Here is a 24,578-nt window from a genome sequence, read left to right on the forward strand (position 1 = left end):
TAAGACCCAATCTGGGGTAATGTTTAGGAAGCAAAATATCTCGTAGCTCTCTCGATGAACACATGTTTTTATATATAACTTCAGGACAAGCTGCTCAATAATCAAGAAAATTTAAGGAGAAGATGTGATTGAAATCTATATAACTGACAGTGAGGAATGAATAGTCTTGGGTTTCAAGGTATAGTAAGTCTCTCATAAAACTTGAGGCAGAGAAGTTTTGAACAAATCAGCCAAAGAACTGCCGCTCCAACAATATGGATTTGAAACTTGTAGAATTTTTTAATCTCCAAAAGCCAACCTAGGCAAGAAGGTGACAGGAATTCAAAAATAATTAACAAATGTAAGAGTCCAGGGCAAACACTGCTACAGTGAGGAGCTGGCTGGTACAGAACCTTTGAGGTTGACATTAGGGAAGGATTTAACAGGTACTGCCATAGCAGTTTCCCGTAGCAGATTCTTTGGGGCCCCTGAAAACAACAGGGAAGAATCAACTGTATAAGGCCTACACAGGGATTCAAGTGGTTTCCAACCCATAAACCATTTTTAAATAGATGACTTGAGAAGGGAATCAAAAGGAAATACAGTATTACCTCACTCATCGCGGGTATTACATTCTAGACGCCCCCGCGAAGCAGGAACCTTACATTTACTGTAGTCCCTCTCTATATCGCGGTTCACTTATTGCGACCTCCCTGTATCGTGGGATTTTAAAAAATAATATTATTTATCGTGGATTTTTCGCCATGTCACAGGATTTTGCGGTACTGTATACGTAGTTAAAGTTACGTAGGTTTAAGAGTGTAGAATAAAGGTAAGGTTCCTACTTCGCAGGGGGGTCTGGAAAGTAATACCCGCGAGAAGTGAGGGAATACTGTATTCTACACTCTTAAACCTATGTAACTAACAACATACGTATACAGTACTGCAAAATAAGTGAGCCGTGATATAGAGAGGGACTACAGTAGACCTTAGGATACAGACTCCAGGATCACAGCGTCTGATTATGTGCCAGTTTTGACATCAAACATGTTAATTTGTGTACAGCGGGTAATTTCTGTCACCCGGCAAGTGCCAAGTCAACATTGCTACTCGTGCTTCTTGATGGTGGTGGTAGATTCCCAGTTTGAGAAATTATTGGATCTTTATTACCAGTTAGCTCAGTTATCCCAGTTAATTAGAAAGGGGCTTATTAAACCAATTGAAGGAAATTCTTTTAACACAACAATTGAATTACAATTTTAGGGTTTTGACTTGAATTAGATCTTGAGATTACTTGTCACTGTGAAATGAATGAATGAATCTAAATTCATTTTAAGGTTGGAGGTGAGATGTGGAAGCAGACCTTGGTACTTTAGAGATCATTGACTACAAATATTAATTACAAACTAACTTATTTAACATCTGTTTCTTGGTAGGCTTTTTCTAACTCAAGTGTAGCACTGAAGTTAGATAAAAGCAGTTTTACTGGATATTTAGAAAGGGATTGGGAATAAAGAATAAATGTGATTATTTACCACTTAAGCACTTCATAACAGAAGTCACTGTTATCACTCTAGAATTAGAATTTCATTGGCTGTGTTAATTCATAGAAAGCTAACTTGATTTCTTAAAGGTCTGCATATATTACATTTGACTGTTGTGCTTATATTAATACTTAAGCACTTGCAAGGTATTAGTTAAAGAAGTCCTTTTGTTTACAGTTCCAATGTCTTTAAAAATATAAAATGTACACATTGATCCTAGCTTTCTGTAAATCCTTTTATGAGGATGGTAAAACATTTCTTTTAAAATGTGAAAATTTGAGGAATGGACAGTGTATTTTGAGAAAAAAATTTTTTTTCTGTTATTCTGACTCTTGAAACACTTAACCGAGTGTATTTTAGCTATTTGCAGAAATAAAGCTGTGTTTTATTCCTGTGCTGATATTAATCAGTTCAGCTAAGAAGCATAAGGCCGATACATACTACAAATGGGGTTTGATATTTTGCCTGCTTTCTCTTTGTTGCCCCCTCTCCTCATTCCAGTTTGTTTAAAGTACTGTATGAAGCCTTTCTGTGTGACTCTGTATCTGCCAGTTTGTTCTCATTGTAATCAGTATGATGCTATAGTGCTGTTGTGATTATAGTTAGTGTTGCCTCATACTGTGTAATGTTTTTGGTAAGAATACATTAAATTGAACGTGAGCCTATATAAATCTTTATCCCTTTGCCAGTGAAAAGAACATTAAGTATATAAAGGAACTATTGTTAACTCTTGGACTTGGTTGGGGAGGTGGGAGGTAAGCTATGAAGCAATTAAGAAGGTAGTTTGGGTGTTCCATGCATTGGAGGAGGTATTTTATCTGAGCTGAGAAGGATGGAGAGACTTTGATAGGAAGATTGGATTTTAAATAGAGTAGATGTTCCCCATGCTACCTCAGTTTACAGCCTGCCTAATGTCTTGAGTAATGTTTTTTGTGATACTCTAGGTCTAAAGAAATAACTCAATTCCATTTACTTAGTAGTTCAGTCCTAACAACTTATTTATGTTCTAACAACCTAGTAGATTTTTAAACAAATACTACACATAAAAAGGAAAAAAAACCCAACATTTAAATTTCATTCTTAACCACCATTATAAGTGCCGCTGAAGACTGGGGATACATTCAGAGAAATGTGTCATTAGATGATTTTGTTGTGTGAACATCATAGAGTGCACTTACACAAACCTAGCCTACCACAGACGTAGGCTGTGTGTTTTACCACTGTACGTGCAGTCTGTTAACATCGTTATGCAGTGCATTACTGTACATAAACTCTGACTCCAAAAAACCTCTGCTGCCTTGCGGCATAGCTCTTCAGGGGAAAGGCTAAGGGAGTAAACCCCGACAGAAAATCCGGAGCCGGAGTCCCTAAGGCGGTTTGACGTTGTAGTCAACACCGGCAACTCCTGCGGCGCACCTGAAACCAAGCTGTATTGACTCCGTCTTTCCCTTGGACCCTTCAGCTGCGAAGAGAGGGGGGGTCTGCTGCATGGGCAACAGCAGACCCTCCATATCACCCTGCCCAGGCTCTGTAGCTTCAGCTTCACTGGAGAGGACACTCCAGCGTCATCGCAAGATGTCGATTCAACACGGGAGGAGACAGATACCGTGTCACTCCCAAGTCGGACTGCACAACCATTCTCGGCGGTGCAGATAGACTCTTAAGAAGCTACACCATCGTCTCTCGAGACGGACGGCTGCCGACGACGACGACTGTACATAGATGTTAAGATTATTATACAGTAATCTATACTCAGATTGTGCTAGGGGATTATACGTAAGATGGTCTTGTGGAGACCTTAATATTGAAGTACAGAATGTCTTGTTTTTAAGCTGTTGTGTTCACATGGATTAGGTTTGTGAAATTGTCATAACGTTATAGAACTATATAATTGAGAAATATATGTGCATGTTAGCCATTTTTAATCCAAGAATAGATCACTTTTTAAAAGAGGTAAATAACTTCATTTTAAGTTGATGTGTATACCTAGACCATGTGTTTTTTTGTTGTTGTTTCTTTTTGTTTTTTTTGGTACCTATGACATACTAAATTAATATTGGAAGAAATTGTTTTGATGAAGGAAGGTAAATTCAGTGACTTAACTATTTATTGAAAAAGTTAATAGCATTCACTATGAGCATGTTTAAAAATTGTTAACTTTTTTTGGTAATCAACTGTTTTATAGTGTTGACATTGTGAGGGATGGTTAGAGTATTCTCACCATATTTAGCAGTGAAGAGAGCTGTTTTTAAAATCATTAGTCTTTAAAATAGTTCTTGATAAGTTAAAGCTGTTTTTAGTTTTTTTGTTCCTCTGTTCCTTACATTATTCAAAAAGTATTTCATCATCAGAGCTATAAAAAAAAATATGTCACATGGTATGGAGAATAAAAGAATAAATATTTCTTTTGGTCATAGTCTTTCAGAAGTCTTAATCTATTATAACTTTGCAGAGATTACTATACACAAACCACTTTGTGTAGCATTTTAATGTAGGTGGCTTTATGTTATTTTTACTTAAAACCATACATTTATTTATCAATCTATTAATGTAGGACCAATGCCATTTCCTTGAATGTGGACCCTTTGTTTGGAGTTCCATTATTCAGTAAAGTTATCTAGTTTTTAAGGAGGGGTTTAAATGTCACTTACAAAATACACAGGTGTTGCTTTTCTAGAATTCAAGAGAATTTAAATTTAGTCTTTCGGGAAATCTGGAATTCCAGACACCTTTCTCTTTTATAGCTGCCTCCTCCATTTGATAGTTTTTATGTGTGTGTGAGACTCATCTTTTTCAAGCTTCTCTGAAGCATACAACTTAGGATATGTATATGCAACCTTTTTTTTTTTTTTTTGTGCTAAGAGTTTATTTCATGTTAAATATAATTAATCCAACTGGTAGAAACAGACACGGAACTATAATACTGTATGTTTTATAGAGGGTAACATTATCCCAATTTATTATGTGAAAGTTAAGAGTGTAGTGTAGAATTCTATATTGAATACTTTGCAAGTGCCAGGGAGTCGGTATATTAGGTGTTTTATATACATTGTTTTGTTTAATTTAAACACTAGCTATCATGTTCTCATTTTGCAAATCGGGCATTAGAGAAGTAGAACTTGTTCAAGGTCAGACTCCAGTAAGAAAGCAGGAACTTGAACCTAGGCTTGTCTGGAAATAAGGATGTGTTCTTAACCACTGTATGTTACCTCTTTCCATCCTCATTCCTCATGTCTCCATGTAAATCTCTTTAAGTATTTCTAAATCTTTCCTAGGTAATAGGGAAAGCAGTAAATCAAATTACTCAGATTAAACAATGCCAGTCATTTATAATAGGGACTTCTTGAAGCAGATATTAAGAATTTCTTTGGGTCATGCAGAGTCAATTTTGGATTATTTAGGAACATGGTTTTGATTTATTTGCATATTTAGTTATGCTAGGATAAGTCCTGTACTTTGAAAGGTAATCAAATCCTAACAGTATTGGAATAGTACTTCAAAAATAGGAGTTTCAGAACAAATGAACTTTAGCGTTTATTGCAGGGCTGTTTCAAGACATATGGCTGCTGGTTTCACTTACACTGAGTTTTGGGGATTGTTCTAGAACAACATTGCCTCATTCTTTTTAATGGCTGCATGGTTTATTTAACTAATTCTATTGATGGACACACAAATTTCCAGATTTTGTTATTAAAAATAGTCGTCGTCGTCGTCGGCAGCTGTCCGTCTCAAGAGACGGTGGTGTAGCTTCTTAAGAGTCTATCTGCACCGCCGAGAATGGCTGTGCAGTCCGACTTGGGAGTGACACGGTATCTGTCTCCTCCCGTGTTGAATCGACATCTTGCGATGACGCTGGAGTGTCCTCTCCAGTGAAGCTGAAGCTACAGAGCCTGGGCGGGGTGATATGGAGGGTCTGCTGTTGCCCATGCAGCAGACCCCCCCTCTCTTCGCAGCTGAAGGATCCAAGGGAAAGACGGAGTCAATACAGCTTGGCTTCAGGTGCGCCGCAGGAGTTGCCGGTGTTGACTACAACGTCAAACCGCCTTAGGGACTCCGGCTCCGGATTTTCTGTCGGGGTTTACTCCCTTAGCCTTTCCCCTGAAGAGGTATGCCGCAAGGCAGCGGAGGTTTTTTGGAATCAGTTTTCCTTCTCTGATGTGCCCTGACTGGAAGATCGAACCAGCGACACTTAGCTCGCAGGCCGACGCTCAATCCACTGAGCCAAACCAGCCAGGGTGTATTAAAAATAGCTGCTGCCTTTAGTACCCTCTTACAACCTTGTACACATTTTTTTCTCATGTGGCCAGGTGTATAACTGTGAAATCAGTTTCCTACAAGTGAAATTGGAAGGGTCAAAAGGCATGTTTGAATTTTATTAGCTGTTGCCAGATGGCCTGCCATAGAGATCTTATCTACTCTTACCAGTAAGGGAGTGTGCAAATGGTGGCTGTTCTTGTGCCCTCGCCAGTGCTGGTTGTGGACCTTCTTTTATCTTTGTCAATATTGTGAGTGAAAAATGGAATCTCATCACGGTTTTAATGTGTTTATTTTGTATGAAATTGAGCGTCTTTACATCTGTCTGTGGGCCATTTGTATTTTCTTTTTGGAATCTGAGGCTTTCTTTCCAGAAATATTGCTACCTGGTTGACAGTCATTTGTAAGGTACTACTTAAAATGCATCCCAATAACAAAAGGTAAATTTGAAAGAAATATACAATATTATAGGATTCATGGAATTTGATATCTGGTCATTTAAAAAAATTTTTTTTATTTATTTATGCTATTACAGTTGTTCCAATTTTTCCTCCTTTGCCCTTTTTCCCTGGCCACACCCCCTATTGTTCATATTCTTTGCCTCTCTTACTGATTTGTAGGCGCTTTTTTAAAGTTAGCATTCTGGATATAAGATGAGTTTTTTGTCCATTTTGCTATTTTTTTGCTTTGTTTATAATATAGAGGTGGGCAGAAGTAGGTTTACAGTTGTGAGTACATGAATTTATTCTTGTGTTATTTATTAAATTATTGTATTATTTTTATTATTATTAACCTGTTTTTGCCCACACCTGTACTTCATACTTCATGCCATGCAGAAATCTTAATTTTTATACAAGTATTTAATTAACAGCTTTTTTAAACATTGTATTGTGCATCATATCCTGCCAAAGATTTTTAAAAATAATTTAATCCCTGTATTCTAGTATTTTGTTTCTGTTTTTAACATCTTTGATTAATCAGGCATTTTGGGGGTGGAGTGAGGTTCAAGATAGGGATTTAGGAAGGCTCTCTGCTCCCCTCTTTCCCCCTTTCCTGCCCCCCCCCAAACTTCTTCCTCTATCCTCACACACCTATACCAGATAACAGAACACTAAGTCATTGGGGATTGTTTCCCCATGTACAGTTTTGTCATTGCTCATAACTTGAACATTAGTCAATGATATTTTTTAAAGTTATGAATAATATATAGTTTATTTTTAGATTCTTATGGCACTCACTTTGGAAAACATTTTTAACCTTTCTGTGGATCTTTTTTCCTTTGTTTATGATATTTTTAGTAACCAGACAACTTGAGATGCTTCAAAAAATTATATATAAATACATGTAAACAAAACTAAACCAGTAACACATTTGCAGTGTATAATGTTTTGCTGTGAATGCTTTATTTATATCACACTTGGTGATGTTGACTGGGGTCAGGGTTGGTTGTTGGCTCCTAGTTATACCATGCCATCTGTGTGTGCCCAGTGCCAAAATACTTAAGCAAAGTTGATACTACTTAGCACACTGGTTTTTTTTTTTTGTTTTGTTTTTTTATTTTATTTATTAAACAGTTGTGGTTGGAAATACAAACTCTTTCTGACTTGCTCCAAGCATGTTCTTGCTGCTTTAGGCATCAACTTTGTTTAATCCAGCTCTTTCTATTTCTTGTTTAACTTGATTAATTCACACTAGTGCTTCTCACACTTTAGCAGGCATCAGAATCACATGAAAGCTTGATATAGAGCACAGATTGCTCTGCTCCACCAGTTCCCTGGTGATGAGGGTGACTTCTTAAGTGGATCTTTGTCCCAAAACAGAAAAACACTGGATAATAGGGTACTCAGTAAAATGCAGACTTTGGCTGTCCTGTGCAATTTTTACTACTTTATTATTGTAATTTCAAAATTATGTAATCACAGTTTTATTACTGTAACACTATATTCTTGTGATTTACCCCTTACCCTGGGTAAATAGTTGACTCAGGTAAAGAAAAACAGCTGTGGCTGTTACAGGAGCACCACAGTACCTGCCTTTTCTGTGCTGTGTCAGCTCACTTTTTTTTTTTAAGCAAAGGGGTCATGTATCTAGCAGTACTTCAAATTAATCAGTTTTCTACTCTCTATATACATTACATTACATACATACACACACACCATTATCTGGGACTTTGGGGAAAGCGTTAGTGTAGAAGGGGCCTAGCATTGGAATTGGTACACTGATACCTAGTCTTGGTAAGCTATTTAACTGGTTTTGAGACCCTGGAAAAGTTAACTGCTTATCTTAAAGAGACCTTTCAGTTATAAAAATGTCCTTTTTCCTGAAGCTCTCTGTTGTACAAATGGCAGTGTACTCATATTAACTGGTGACGCAGGACATACTGTAGCATCTCATGAAATTGGATATCACTGGGTGATGAACAAATGAATAATGAGAAATATTCAGGAGTCTTGTCTCTGGAACCTAAAAGTAAGAGGGTTGGGGCTTTGTTGACCATTTAACTTAGTACATGTAATATACGTGTTAATGAAACAAGGCAAATAATAGTTCAATTAATCTAATTTATAGTCTTTACAATCTGCCATTTGTAGCATTTCCCCTCTTATAAAAATATAAAAGAATGAGTATTTGGGTCAGCGCTGCTTTTGAATATTTCTATATTGTGGTTGTCTGAAGCTTGATGGATGTTAGGAGGTAAAAGATCAAAAGTAAAGAGTTGCTTTTTAAAAATGAGTATTAAGGAGCTTTCAGGTTAAGAGTCTGGTGCTTTATCAGTTGTGACTTTCTCACGTTTTTAGTATTTGAAATTCTTATGCATTTTATAATCTATGAGGGCCTTGCAAATTGGTGGCAGTTCAGTGGTTGTCATTGCCTGTGACTTCTTGAACTTGATCTAGCTTTACATATTGTCACTTCAATTAAGTAATGTACATTTTTGTAACTACCTGTTGGGTTTATTTGCTAATTAAAATGCCAAATTAAACAAATATCTGTTGTTGGAAGAGTGACCAATCTTTTTTTCCCCCTCTCTCTTTTTTTCTCTTTTTGCCATGTAAAGCAACAGACAAGAGGTTTGTTGAGTCTAAGGAGGGTTACCAACAAGTAGACGAAACTATTACATTTTGCTATTAAAATAATGTGCAAAAGCATTGCCTGTCTCCTGTCACTATTACCTAACATCTAAAGGCAGGAGAAATTACCAAATATCCTCAAATAGAACAAAGACATTTCAAAACAACTAAAGGCCATAATGTAGCTGATTCATGCACTGTGCTACACTGTTGTTAAGGCATTGAGTCATAGTTTAATTGATACTTTTTTCTTTCATGGTCTTATATAAAATAATCTTACAGATAATGCTGTGTCGATTCCAGAAATGTGTTCAGGTGAAATAAAGAGGATTTATTTATCTTGTACACAGTCAATTTGCTGAACTTAACTGCTCCAACAGATGGCATCAGCTAAAAATATCAAGTTGGTTCATGAAAGAATAGGTTAGACTAATTTGTGAAAAATAGAGCCAAAATAGTGAAGTCATAAATGATGACTTCAGATTTTATACCGCTTTTAAATCTGTAAATAAAATCATAGATTTTGTATTTAAAGGAATGAGCTGTGACTTCAGCACTTGCAGGCAGACTGTTTTGTCCAGGTGTCAAAAACTAAGGGTAGTTGTTTTGTATTAGTGACAGTAATAGCCAGAATGAATGGAGAGGAGATGGCTGACCCATACAACCATTCTGCAAACCACCTTTCAACGAGTACCTGGGCTCCATGTTAGCCATCCCTCAGCCTGGTTTCCCTCTTGGGTTCATTGATTTAGCTGGTGTCATACGGCTTTTCTCTTGATACATATTTGTCAGCATTTCTTTATTACTAATGCTGTTCCTCAGTTCATGAATGTATGTTTTTTTGTGCCTGTGTGCTACTCTATGACCATTTCATTGAATTGAATGGAACAGGGAAAAGTGATATGGTAAACTCATCTTGCTCTCTTAGCCCTTCTGCCTGTTGTAGCTCAAGTGCAGAATTATTAAGGCTTTATTAAAGACATGCAAGTTTTTAACATTTTAGTGATGTGATGTTATAAAGCAACTTAAAATGGTTTCTTAGTTTGTTTTACGGTTGATTATTTGTATGCTTTGAATTTTGCTTTGACATTTGTGTGAAACCATGTGATCATTCTATGTTATAATCAGACTTGTTTTTTTCAATGCATTTCAATATTGCAGTCATACTTGACTAGATGTGATAATGTATAGTGTGTTTGAGATACACTCTAAAATGTTTTTTAAAGTTTAATTTTGCAGATGATTATGAAACAATAGCACATTTGTTTTGGGCAAAGCTTGGGGCAAATTTTGAGTTATATCTGATGTTTTTGCATTTCATTTTTATGTCACAAAATTTAGTTTTACAATTTCCTAAATGAAACATGACCAACATGTTCTTTGTGAATGTAGGTACATGACTGATGGGATGTTACTTCGTGAAGCCATGAATGATCCCCTCCTGGAGCGTTATGGTGTAATAATTCTTGATGAGGCTCACGAAAGGACATTGGCTACAGATATTCTCATGGGTGTTCTGAAGGAAGTTGTAAGACAGAGATCAGATTTAAAGGTGAAGTAATTTCCTTTACTGATTTCATTAATAAAATACATGTACATATAAAAAATCAGGGAACATGTACTGATCACTAATCAACTATTAAAAAATCAACTGTAAAAGAAGCAACCAGTAAGTACCTACATTGGTGTTTTCATCCCTAATCTACTTCACTGTGTCTTTTGTTTTAGACTTTATACTTTTGAGTAATGTGTTTTTTAAGTCAGATCTTTTCAATTTCTAACCCATCCAATAATTTTGTAATCCTTCTGCTCACCCTACCCTATATTAAGTACAGAGGCCTCTTAGGGCACAAATCATCCTTTTCCCAACACAAATAAACCCATTATAATTTATAATGCCGGTGAGTGGGAATAGCTATACCAAGAACAACCCACTTCTTAGGAATACTTTGCTTATCCTGTTTCACCAGTTCTCTAGTGTCACTATGTTGATAATGGTTTAAAACTGGCTAAATAAAACTTACAAAAACTAAATTATGCTTTTGAAGAACTGTATGAGTACTACCACTATTGATTAAGCTTAATGAGCTATTGAAGTTTTAGAGGAGAAAGTCAAAGTAGAGATTAAAGAACTCTAGTAGAATGTTTTAAGGCGTGGGCCTTCTATTTAAGTAAATTTTTAATGAGTTATATAATGTATGATTTACATAGAAAAAGGGTAATTGCACAATCATGCAGCCCTGCACCTGAACAACTTTTGTAGTTGTGGCTTTTTAAAAAAGGAAACCCATGCTTATTTCAGAAATCTTTCTAAAGAAGTCATGTTTATTAAAGATGATTTGGCAGAAGGAAGACAAGTTAATATCTGTTCCACTGATTCTTCTTCCCCATGTGCAGTGTTGTGTGTGTGTGTTTTTAGTAAACATAGCACATATTAATGATTTTTTTTACCAATCTCTTATATATTATGTAATTTTATTAACTTTGGTTTTTAAGCTATTATTTCATGAAGATAATATTGTAGTCTATTTGATGTCAGGTTTATTTCTAATTTTGTTAAATGTAAATAACACTAGCTCAGTCTGTATTTGATTTTTTAAATCAGAGTTTGTTAGTATGAATTGTAGACTTTTATAACTGATATGTATATCATTATATATATCATTTATATATTACTTGTTTTTTCATTAAGACTACTTAATCTTTAAAAGCAGCTTCATATAATTTACTTTTCTTTTTCAGGTCATAGTTATGAGTGCCACTCTAGATGCAGGAAAATTCCAGATTTATTTTGATAACTGTCCTCTCTTAACTATTCCTGGACGTACACATCCCGTTGAGATCTTTTATACTCCTGAACCAGAGAGAGATTACCTTGAAGCAGCAATTAGAACAGTGATCCAAATTCATATGTGTGAAGAAGAGGAGGGAGATCTTCTACTTTTCTTAACTGGTCAAGAGGTATCGTCATTATTTGCTTCATTATTTAGCTGTTAGCATATTATTTCTATAGCAACAATTTCTAGCTGAAGAACTTTGCATATATTAACTTTTTTAATTCCAACATTTAAAGTTTTTCTTCAACCTGATTGTATTTATATATCAAATAATACAAACCTTTTTATCCATGCACTCTTTAAGAATACCTTTTTATACTATTAATGTTTGTGTTCTAGTTAATTATCCTAAGAATGTTAAATGCTTTTAGAATTTCAACATTTAGCAGTTAAGTCTCTATTTTGGAGAGACTAGGTGGTAATTTGCAATTTTGTTGAGGTATGAAGTTGAATCACAGCTGCTGTGAAATAAGGTTATCATAGTGTTTTAAGCTTGTGAGCGAGCTCGGGTAACTTGGGTGCTCATCCATTATCAGCAAATGTTTGTATTTTGTTTCTGTTTTGTACATGCTCACTGAGGACTGGAAAGAATCACTGAAATTCCTTAGTTAGAAGTTATTTTATTTTAAGATACTAATTTTATTCTCAAGTGCAGCAATCGCATTTTTCAAACTTGTTTCCAAGAAGATGATTATAGGTGTGCTGTGAAATTCTAAAGTGGCTACATAAGTTCAGGAAAAGCTATCTGCATACAACTGTTTCTGTAAAGCCTTTTAAGAAAGGTTTTTTTCTTAGAGCTTGTCATTAGCTCTAATAGGCTTTGTGAATTTTCTAGAATGTGCTTCTCAAACTAATGTGCATGGAGATTACATAGAAATCTTACGCGTTCTGATTCTCAAAGATCAGGTGTGGTCTGAGATTATGTATTCCTAACAACCTTCCAAGTCATGCTGAGGTTCTCAAAGGATAAGTAACAAGGTTCAAGAGCTAGCGCCACTGTCCCCTTAGAACTTTCTTCAGTGCTAGAAGTGTTCTTATCTGTGCTGTTCAATATGCCACCAGTGACACATGGCTTTTGTTAAAGGTTTATAAATTAAAACAAAAGAATATGCAGTATGGGTGGTATATGAATGCAAAGCCTAAATATGTTGGTCCTTTACAGTGAAAGATCAGGCCCCTGCTCCAGAACATGTTTTCTCAGGTGTGGTCAGTGGATTGCCTGCCTAGGGGAGAAGAATTTGCAAAAACAAAGCAGGTTCTTGACCCTGTTCCAGACTTGCTGAGACAGGTGAAATTTCAGGGTGTAATACAGGAATCTGCATCTTCAGAAGCTCCTCAGGCCATTTTTATATTTTCTTAGGTTTAAAGTTCTGTGCTCCAGAGGAGTGTTTTTCGTGCCCATGGTACATTACTACCACCAACCTAAATAATGTGGGAAATTGCTGTAGTTTATCTCAGAGGCCTACTGTGCTGGCCCCTGTCTGCACTACAGTGGGAACTCCTGTATGTGTTCAGCTGCTACAGAGTGCTTGGTATATAGTATTTGAGGGATGTTTTTGGCCCATTTCTTCAGTATTGTCTGTATGGTTTATAATTTGACTTATGGAGAGCAATGGTTTTCACCCTCGGTTGTAGGTCAGTTAATTCTTCATTGTGGGGTTCTCTGTGCATTGAAGGGTGTTTATATCTCTGGCCTTTACCCATTAGGTGTAGTAACAATCCCTCCCCTCCCTGGTTGTTACAACCAAAAATGTCTATGGACATTGTCAGAAGTCCCCTGGGGGGTTCAGAATCATTCTTAGTAAAGAATGAGCATACAATACTTGTTCTTTTGGGAAATAAGATGTGTTGCAAATTCAGTTTTATAAATAAACCTCTTCTGATATTAATCTTTCTTTCTATGCATTTTGAGTGGAAGAATTTTTGTACATTGTGTAAGCATGAGTACCAAATGCTTTTTTGAAGGCATATAAACCATATTTATCCTGTAATGCAGTGTTGACATATTCATTTTGTCCTTTTGTGTCGGGTCTTTATAGTTTCTCCTTTCCTCCGCAATGCATAGCATATTTTTTAAACGACTGTTTAAAGTTAGTATTTTCAGCTAACCAAGCATACTGGAGTTCTATCAGAAATATCAGATGTCTTCATAGTAAGGATCTGAAAGACTTTTGTATGAGCTGATATTTTGGCATCTTTCCTATAGCTGGGCAACGGAAGGGAGTAATCCCCATGGTTTTCATGTATGTGCTATAGGGGGAGTATAATATGCCTGTGGTGCATCACTACCATCAACCTAAAGAATGTTTACCATGATGGTAGAGTGTCATGGTAGTTGTGAGCTAGATTTATAAGTGTCCTGATAGGTTTTTGAGTTCTCTTTAGGTGACTCGTCTTGAATTTGAAGACCTTAGAGGAGGAGGTAGCAGAGAACCTAATGTATTTTGTTTCATTTATAATGTGTTTAGTAGTGCTGATTTAATGATACGTAAAATAATTACTGTTTCTTGTGCCTTTAACCTTCGTTATTTTTGTCTTAGTTTAATGGTAGATTCTGCTAATTCATTACTCATAAATTTGAATAGCATCCGTAGAATTTAGTTATGTCATGAAGTTTTTAAATGATTTTTAAGACAATATTACCATTTTGACCACTTTAAATATAATGCCTATTAGTTTGGTTGGGAAAGATTTGAATTCTAGAATTTTTTTTGTTTTATGCTAATGATTAAAATCTGGACTTACGAAGTTCTTAGGGGAGCCACACTGCTGAACTAGATAACAATGTAATTGAAATAATTGCTTGTTTGTAAATGCACAGTTGAATATGTTGAAACCCTTCATTCTTTAAGCAGCAGCATTTTATCTCTAATTTTGCTGAGAAGAATGTCTTTTGCACAGGTAGAGACTTCAGACTATTTAAATTAGTGGGGTCCAAATCAATTTACTGACACATATGATACTTTTGGAACTGCAAGTTCCAAATCAGAAACTCCCGAACTCTCTGAATTCTCAGTATTGCTCCAGACTGAGCAGATGGTTGCTTTATGCTGATGACAGTGAGTTTTGTGGTCTACTGAATAGTGACAACTTTATGAAAGTTGGGTAAACTTTAGGGAAAAATTTTGTTGCAGAGTTTTAAAACTTAGTCTTTAGAACCTTGTTTATATAAAAATGTAAGTGGTGTTTAGAGATGTCTATATTACATGAAGTAGTGATTTCATTTTAGCTCCATATATGCTTAGCAGATTGGGTAGTGTAGTCCCAAGTAAAGTTGGAATTATTTTCTTGTTAAAATTCTGGAATCTGCAAATGTATACTTTGGGGCACTTAATTTTCTAATCGTGTATGCAAAATCTGGGTATTTGGCGACTTCGACCCATTACATTTCTGGCCAATTACATGCTTAAATTAATAAAATGCAAATATGCTGAATATTGGCGGCCATTTTCCTTTTATTTTAGAAAAATCTTGTTTTGCATTTTTTGATTTTGAAAATACCTAATTTTGTATCTGTATACCAGTAGGGGGCATTCTGATCTAGATACAGCATTTAAAAAAATTTATTTTCCCAAAAGATATCTAATTTATTTGTTATATTTTTTTCTTTCCGTGAATCATATTTGTTTGTGTGTGTGTGTGTGTGTGTGTGTATTTATGTTTGGATCTCAAAGGGAACTATTATCGAATCCTTAATAGTAATATTCTGTGTCATAATTTTCCAAACCATTCCTGTTGTTTAAGAAAACTAGTATGTTTGATATATAAAAATGACAAATTTTTAAAAATTATCCAGAAACTTTGCATTCTTGAACACAAGAAACTAATGTTGCAGTTTGATTTAAAATAATTTCAGAGAAAATTCTAGTTTGAAATAATGAAAATAAGAAATGGGTTTTCCTAATAAAAATTTTTTTAAAAATAATCATTGTCTTTTGAATAAAATAATTTGTTGGTAAGGATAGCTTATGATTGGGTTCTTCACTGGACACATTGCTAATATACTTCTGAGTTTAACTGAATTATGCTTCAGTGAAATGTAAACACATCTCCTGATTTTTAAATCCCTTTGTCAGTTGCTAGAGCCTCCATCTACCACCTCTTAACTATTCATTGTGTCCTCTTTTTAAATCTGGATTTGAATGCAAATGTATTTAAATAGTTTTCTGTGCCAAGGAAATATTTGAAGGTGCTCTTTAGATATTTGGGTTAGCCTAGTTCTTAAATATGTTGATACTGTAAAGGTGTTTGTTCTCATTAGGAACAATGAAGCAAATCTTCATATAATTGCATTGGTGATAACAGGACATTAAAGCCTAAGTGGCTTCTTTAAAAATCTAGCACATCAATTTATTTTAGATTGTGAAAATTGAAAAGGTTATGACTGCAGTTAAAAATTCCTGGGTGAAAAATTCAATGTTAGTACAGTTTGTTGAGAATTAATTAGGACATCCAACTCTTAAGAAAAGGGGTTTGGAATGCCAGTAGGCAGTTATGTGTTTGTTTGGCTATAGAAGCCAGTTTTTAAATTAGTTTGGAAAGTCCAATGAAATTTCCTAAATTAGTTTTGATTACTAAATTGAAAATATGCCACAAAAAAAACTAGGGTTATGATAAATTCTTGAAATGTTTATGTGTATTCATTGTTTTCAGACTCAAACTTCTATTTTGTAGGAAATTGATGAAGCCTGTAAAAGAATAAAACGTGAGGTTGATGATTTGGGCCCTGAAGTTGGTGACATTAAAATCATTCCATTGTATTCTACACTCCCACCTCAGCAGCAGCAACGCATTTTTGAACCTCCACCTCCAAAAAAACAGAATGGAGCAATTGGAAGAAAGGTATCATAGAAATGTTCTCTATAAACAATTTATGCATACTCTCAGAATTGTCTTTGAGATATCAAACTATATTGAATTACAAAGGACTAAGTCATGGATGGTTATGATTGGATTGCACACTACAAAATAATCTGTATGTCAGAAGTAAACAGAAAAAGCCCTGGCCAGTGAGGCTCAGTTGGTTGGAGCATAGTCCCGCAAACCGAAGACAGGTTCCATTTCCAGTCACGGCGTGTGCCTGGGCTGCTTGTTCAGTCCCAGGTTGTGGCGCTTAAGAGGGGTGGCCGCCTCATTGTTTCTCTTGCACATCAATGTGTCATTGTCTGTGTCGTGTCGTGTCCGTCCTCCCCCCTCCCCCGCTCCTCTAAAAGATCAATAAGCATCTTCTCTGGTAAGGATTTTCTTTTTTTTTTTTTTAATAAGTATAAAAAAAATGTAGTTAGGTGGAGTTTTGTACATCTTTTGACCGTAGAGAAAGCAGATACTGCTTTCCACCTCTTAACAAGAAGGTTCCTCAGCAAATGCAAGGTTGGCTAGGATGAGTTAAGAGAGTATGGCCAAGGGATGTCTTTCTCCCTGTTAAACCAACCACGTGACAGAAAGGCAGTACCTTTGCTTCTGCTTATAATTTTCTTCAAGGTCTAACCAAATGTTATGTCTATAGGTATTAAGTGTTGACTGCATAGATTGCTAATAACAGTAGCACAAATTACACTGCATAAAGATGTGAGTTTCTTGGGGGTGGGAACTGTGGTCTTTTTGGTGTGGATGTGTGCCTGGCACAGGACCTGTTTACGAGTGCTTTGTTGGGGCTATAAAGGGATCTGAGTTCTAGTTTGAAACAGTGCCGCCATACTTTTATTTTTAAACAGATGGGTGTTGTAATAGATTCTTAGAAAATAAGGTTGTAGTGTTTGAAAAGGATCGAAAACTACTGGAAGAATGGAGTTGGCTTCTTTAAAGCCCAGCCATTGATTAAGTTATAATATCTGCATGTGAATTTTATTAAGACCCTTAATCTCTGGTTTTAAAGTTTTCATTTTAAGGAGTGGGTATCATTACCTTCATCACCTTTCCAGATGATTGTCAAGGACTGAGCTTGGTGTATACAGGTACCTACTTACCAAACAACTAGGTCTCCTTAGTATCCACAATAAATTTCTTGAGCTTATTTGTGTAGAAAACATCTTACTTGAAAATACTATTCATTTATAATGTACTTGTCAGTCAGATTTGGAATCTGTTGCTTTTCGTATTTCTGTGTTCAGGACTAACCTGCTGTATGTTTTTAATCTTTATGCTAATATTTTCAGTGATTTTTCTAAAAATACAAATTAATAAAGATATATAACTATCATGGCTAATTCTTTAACGCTTTGTAAAAGTTAAATGAACCAGAACACTTTCCACATTGAAAGACTTTCCTGAATGAATATGCAATACTAGCCTAGTGGAATATAAATTAACAGGAAATTGATAGGAGGAAACCCCAGTTTTTTTAGTTTTTCATAGATCAAGAGTAGTGAGTGGATAACTTAAAAAAATAGTCTGATCCTAGCTTCATTATTTTGAACTGTCCACTTATTGTCATAGTGTTTTCTAGAACATGCTGAAATAATTTTCTTATTTTACTTTATGTGCAACTCTGAACTTTGGGGAAATTTTGAAGTTGTAAGGGATACATTTAGTATATAGTTTTCAAATTTATTTGTTGACTGAAAGGTACTAATTCTCAATGAAGTATTTTTAGCTTAATTCTATATCAGCAGTATGCAAACTTGTTATTAAACATTTCTGTAGGAAGAGAAGTTAATGCACCCTCTGCGCAGAGGATTTACTTTTTCAGGAAATGTGTGCATTTGGTATATCTGCATTTGTTGTAGTTTTACAGTGGTCTTTATTTCTCATGTAAAATTGGCATACAGCAAGATTTACTGTTTGTCTTTTCGTGTATTTTTTCGTTTTATTTTGAGTTACTTTGAGAAATATGGATCCACACTTACTAATCTTATTATATGTGAGCCCTTCTTTGCTCTGTTAATTGAGATGCCAGTTTAGTATATGATACATTTTGTAGAATCTACAACCTAAACCCATGAAGTAGAATAGGTTCTTTTATTTTATGGTTTTTAACTATTGCTTTTTGTGTTCTAGTAAATCCTAAGAATACTGGGGAGTATTTTTCACTGAAAAGAGATTCTTCAGCAGCTGGTTGTTATATACATGGTGGGGGACCACTGGAATACCCACGGCTTGGGCTTCCCTCGGCTTTGAGTTCAGAATCAAGGCTAAGGGCCACAGTGTCACTTCGTTGTTTATTGTTGGTGCTTCATTCAGCTGAAGCTACAGGACCTCTTGCTGGGAAATCATGTTATCTGTTGGCATGAGTCAGCTTCATCTTAGAGGTTAAGAAGAGCACTGTTAGAGCCTCCCTGGATGATAGAGTGGGGGAGGACTTCCTGGGCAATTGATACATTATTCTTATTTTGAGGAAAAACGCTTTCAAGCCCATGTTTGAGGACAAATGAAAAATTATTATAGAAGGCTGAGTAGCTGTCCGGAAGGAGGTGGGAGTGCCAGCTGAAAACTCGAGATAGCCTGAACGTGGTCAAGCACTGACTGGCAGGCAAGATGAGTGACCATGAGACCCAGGGCCTGGTTGGCCCGGGTAGAAAGGAGAAAGGATTGGTGGGACTGTGGGCAAGGAGAGATGGGGTAGGGAAGTAAGGCGCACCCAGATGCCACGAGGGAAAGTGGGTGGACACCAGAACAGAAGAAAATGGCATTCGGTTCCTATTTCCCTGTTCTCTTTTAACAAATGCCACAACTCTGATATCCTGTCTGCCTTATAAAGTAAGGGCAAGAGGCCAGTGTTTGATTCTCTGTCCTGAAGTTTTTAATTAAACTATCACTGTGCCATTTACTAGAATGGAGCGTTCATTCAAGAGTGTTACCTGTTGTTGATCGATAATCACAATTACTTTAAGATTAGAGCATTTAGGGATTTACTTTCTGCTTTTAGTTGTGTAAAATAAAATACAATCTGAATCTTTTTTGTTTGTTAAATTGCGTATGTACTTTGTTCTAATACAGCATAATATCATAGAGTAGACTAATTCAAATCGAAAGGTTTGGAACAAAGAATTTTTAATAAGTTTTTAAAATTCTAACAAAATCTGTATTATTTGATATTTGGTGGGTACCTTTTATAAGGTAGTGCCTTATTCCTCATTGTATTAATTTATGCAAAGTGGAATTTATGATTTGTGGCAAAACTAACAAGCTTTTTAGCATTTAATTTTAATTTATTTTTTAAAGATTTTATTCATTCATTTATTTTTAGAGAGCGGGTAAGGAAGGGAGAAAGAGAGGGAGAGAAACATTGATCATTTGCCTCTCATGTCCCCAGTTGGGACCCGGCCTGCAACCCCGGCATGTACTCTGCCTGGGAATGGAACTGGCAGCCTTTCCGTTTGCAGTACCGTGCCTTTGAGCTACACCAGTCAGTACTAACATAAAATTTAAAAATGTTGCCTATATTAATGATAAAGTTTCTGTGGCCATCTGGGGACTTAACTAGAATTTCTTTTACAAATAGTTACTTTTATGTAGACTTTTAACATAGCACTAATGGTGAACTATTTCAACTTTTTAATTATTAAGAAAGGTTGAGAATGCAAAGCATGTATTTATGTGAGGGGTAGATATTTTTACCTATTTTGATAATGCTTGATGTTTATTAAAAGTATTTGAGTTTAAGCTACAGTAGTTTTGTCTATGCATTAAAGTTTACTCATCAATAAATGAACTTGTATCTTTTGACTAATACTTGTAATTGCTGTATTATAGTTTTGGTGTTATTAAAATCTAACAGCTATGCCATTTTAGTTTTCATTAGTTTATATAAATAGCTTATTTTTCTGTAGCTTATCTTACAGTTTGCTAATTAACATGGCTAAGAGCATGCATTGCTCAATAAAAAAGAAATGGCCTTGTGGAGATGGTTTTATAATTGTAAAGAGACTGAGTGATCCACTCTCTGATATAACTTGGTATGGTGCTGCTGGGATGTTTACCAAAAATAAGTTAATATTTATGCTGAGTTGGAGACAGGTTCTAAAAATCCAAACTAGTTTAAATGCATTAATGTGTCCAAATAGAATTTAAGTGGAACAAGTCAAGTATTCTGCATTTACTCCTTTGAAGTGAAATTATTGAAATAAGTCAAAATGGATTCCATTAGAAGGCATATCATTAGGAGGGGGCATATCTGTATGAAAGTTTACTCTTAGCACACTTAATATGTGAAAAGATAACATTTCTAAGAATGCCAAACTTTGTTATAAGGTTTATTCTATATTTAGCGTTATTTACTTGAAATATCTACTTGGTAATGAGGTTTGAACATTGAAAGCCTTTTGAACACTTACTGCCAAGTTACAATCTAGAAAGCTTGTACAATTTATTTATATGCTCCTACTGGCCAAATATATGAAAACCCATTGACAGATTTAGGACTACTTTGTGTTCTGACCAATTTCTGATTAGGGCACATGCCATATCTAGAGCATACTCCTAGGGCTTGCCTCTCCCCACTGCTCAGATTCAAGGCAGCTAGATAACTTTTATCATCTCCATTACTTGTTTGTTATTATGTATTATGTGTGTCCTTATGTTTTATTTAGCCTTAGCTAGTAGTATTCCTCCAGCTCTAGTAGTAAAGTCATTAGAAGTAGCACCTTCAAAGTCGTAGGTTTGTTACATGAATTTTCCTTCTTTTAGTCCCCAAACCTACTTCTCTTGTGGTTTAAGAATCCTGCGCTTTTTCTAATGGTGATAGACACTATAATAATTGTTAAATCAGTATTGTAGATATGTCCTACTCGAATTGTTTTTATTACCTTATTACACGTTCACAACTCCTCATAAGTATTTTGTAAATACACAAAACACATGCATATGAAATTATTTTGTGGAGAGATCATTTTCTTTTTTTACTAATTAGCTCTGACTTGAAGGCAACTTAAGAAAATTATTTTTAAATAACTGAAGAGTTGATCACATCAAAAATTCTTATCACACTGACTGTATTCTACTCTAGAATAAATATGTGTAATTTTTTTTAAAGTAATTTCCTTCGCTGTCCTAAAGATCCATTCAGAACTATAAGTTTTTTTACCCCAGAATTCCAGAAAACCATAGGCCCACTTATATAATTAGAAGTACATAGTAGGTTCTGTATATGATTTCACATTCATTGTCTTTTTTTTTTTTTTTTTTATAACCCATTTTAGCTAGAATAATAAGCAAAAGTTATAAAAGAAAATTGAAGCTTGGTGGTGTTAAAAACCTTTCTAGTATTAGCTCCTTAGGTTTGATTCCTGGCTCTGCCACCTGTTTCTAAATTTATTGCTTTTTCTACTATAACACACTGACTTTTTAGAAGAATATTTAAACTCAGGTTATATTTATTTACATTCAGCTGCTAACTTTATATACCTTGTTAATGTTTGCTTCAGTTCTAGTTATTAACCATGAGTGTCATCTAAATGTCCTAAAAAATGTATTTCAGTAACATTGAACCACCTCTGGGTTCTTATCCATTTTATAATTATCAGTCTTTTCACCTGAATAATGCAAAAAGCAAGCATTTTCATTTTAGACATGTAAAATGATTATAAACTAACACCCAGTTAGTGATTCTTCAGTACGTTTTTAAATCTCCCATGATTTCCTGACAGTATGAGTCCTTTTGTTTCTTACACGTAGCATTCTTGCCTGGTACGGCCTTGTTTAAGCTGAACCTGCTATTGCTAGTGCTCTTCTCTTCTCTCTTGTGGGCTGGTCTCACCTTACTTTCACTTCGATCCCCCTTACCTTCACTGTCTCTCTTAAATGCCATTTTCTCAGTAAGCTTTTCTTGCCTTTGCTGTGGAAGTAAACCCTTTTCAAATCTCATGTGGCATCTTTGGTATCATTTAAACTTTCTATCCATGTCTAATCTTCCTTTACAAACTGTAAAAGCTGTAAGCAGACTGCGTATCAGATTTATCTTCTGTGTCAAATGTTTGCATATACAGGCATCTCCCACTTCCTGACGGTAATCTGTTCCTGAAAATGAGATGTTCTGGGTGAAAATGCTAATGAGGATCCTATTTTTTCCCAAAATATCCAAAATACAATAAAACACATAAAGCAAGCTGTATTAGTGTATAAACATTATTCCCTGTCAATAAGAAGTTCAACAGATTCTTAATAATTGCTTCGTATGCAGTGACATGTTACCTGTCATGCTCCTTGAGATGGTATACTTTCCAAAACATCTGTATTTGATTCTTACGATCTGCCTGTTCTTGGGTTATAATTTGAGATCTCCTCCCACTCCAACCATGTGTCCTTTTGTTTACAATATTGAGTTGAGTTTTGGTGACAGAAAATTTTCCTTTGAAAACATTGGAAGATGTACATATGTGGAGTGGGGTATTAAACAAGGAGTATTCTGTTAGGTAAGCTTAGATGGCTTTATTGATGTGTTACTTTTTATGCTGTCCTCTTTGAATGATCAAAATGTACGAACTTTTATTGAAAAAGGAAGTTGCTGTGATGAGTTAAATGAAATTTTGAATTCTTAAATATTAGCATTTTTATAGCATTGGCCATTAAGGATCAAACCTTATTTCAAGTTGATTTACTGGATTGAAATTCAGTGTTAGTGGAAGTTAATAGTTAATCTTAACTGTCATTTGAATTTTACTTGACTTGTAATATAATTTATATTCTGTTTATTTCTAAACAGGTAGTTGTGTCAACTAACATTGCAGAGACATCTTTGACAATAGATGGTGTGGTATTTGTGATTGATCCTGGATTTGCTAAACAAAAGGTACATGTTTTAGTATGATAGTCATATAACTTATAAATTATTGTTAATTTGACAGTTGTTACTGCCTGCTAATCTTTTGGCCAAAATTTACTTTTTAGAATTACTTTTCTGTTTTATCATTTTTAGACTGATACAAACTCTGTGTTCTAGCTGGCTTTCACAAATTAAGCCCATGTTTAATGTTTGGATATTTTTTTTTTCTTTATTTTTAAGATTGTATTTTCTTTGATTCTGTATAATAATGATGAGTGTTTTGATTTTATGTTTGTTTAAGGGATATGGGAATAGTAATAACAGTACAGGATTATCATCTCTGCAGATCAGTTAATTACTTATCCAACTAAAACACTTTTTATTATGTGATACACATAGTCCAGTATTTGTAAAAAGGTATTATGTTAACCTCTAGTTTAATAGTACTGAATAGGAAGCACCGTTACCAAATGAGGTAACTACTCAAATAAATACTGTATGTTTTATTATTTAAAGACCTTTGATTATATTTTATAGATATGAGTGAGAGAATTTGTTGTGCATAGTATTCATGTTTTGATGGAACACTTTCCCTTTAAACTGAAAGCATGTTTAACTGACTTCTGGACCAAGTTTAAAATATTTTTCTTGAGGCCCACTATGAATATCAGGTGTTGAAGTCAACAGGTTCTTTTCAGACAAAAGCCTTCAGCACTATTTGCTATATAAAATCGCAAGGTAAAACTGGTAGAACTGAAATTATTTTAAATTAGAAAGAGTAAAGATTATCTGTGTGTTAAATAAGAGCTTTTACATGTTAGCGTGAGTCTTTCAGAATGATGGAGTCAGAACACCTGAAGAAAAGGCATAGAGTGATGGATTCTGTTTCTTTGGTAGCATGATTTGTTGTCATCAGTACTATGTTTATTTGGGGATTAACTGTGGGCTTTGGGTACTTCCCAGTAAATCACAGTTTTGTGTTTAATTGAAGAAAGAATCATTCTTCTGTTACTTCATTTTAATAGGTGTACAATCCTCGAATCAGAGTTGAGTCCCTTTTGGTGACAGCTATTAGTAAAGCTTCAGCCCAACAAAGGGCTGGTCGAGCTGGGCGTACCAGACCTGGGAAATGCTTCCGACTTTACACAGAGAAAGCTTATAAAACAGAAATGCAGGTAAGAGGGTTACTGTATCC

At 35.1% G+C, this 24,578-nt stretch overlaps 1 protein-coding gene across 1 annotated transcript in view; it reads left to right on the forward strand.

Moving 5' to 3' along the window:
- The window catches only part of DHX15 (DEAH-box helicase 15), a 52,004-nt gene that overhangs the window by 15,398 nt on the left and 12,028 nt on the right, over nt 1–24,578 (forward strand). Inside the window, exons 4-8 of the mRNA XM_090267017.1 lie at nt 10,241–10,400; nt 11,591–11,809; nt 16,360–16,527; nt 23,324–23,410; nt 24,409–24,558. Coding sequence (XP_090123143.1) covers nt 10,241–10,400; nt 11,591–11,809; nt 16,360–16,527; nt 23,324–23,410; nt 24,409–24,558 — 784 coding nt within the window. The remainder of the gene's footprint in view (nt 1–10,240; nt 10,401–11,590; nt 11,810–16,359; nt 16,528–23,323; nt 23,411–24,408; nt 24,559–24,578) is intronic.

The sequence above is a fragment of the Furipterus horrens genome, unplaced genomic scaffold (assembly GCF_987537825.1).
Source record: "Furipterus horrens unplaced genomic scaffold, mFurHor1.1.pri manual_scaffold_2, whole genome shotgun sequence".
Taxonomy (NCBI): Eukaryota; Metazoa; Chordata; class Mammalia; order Chiroptera; family Furipteridae; genus Furipterus; species Furipterus horrens.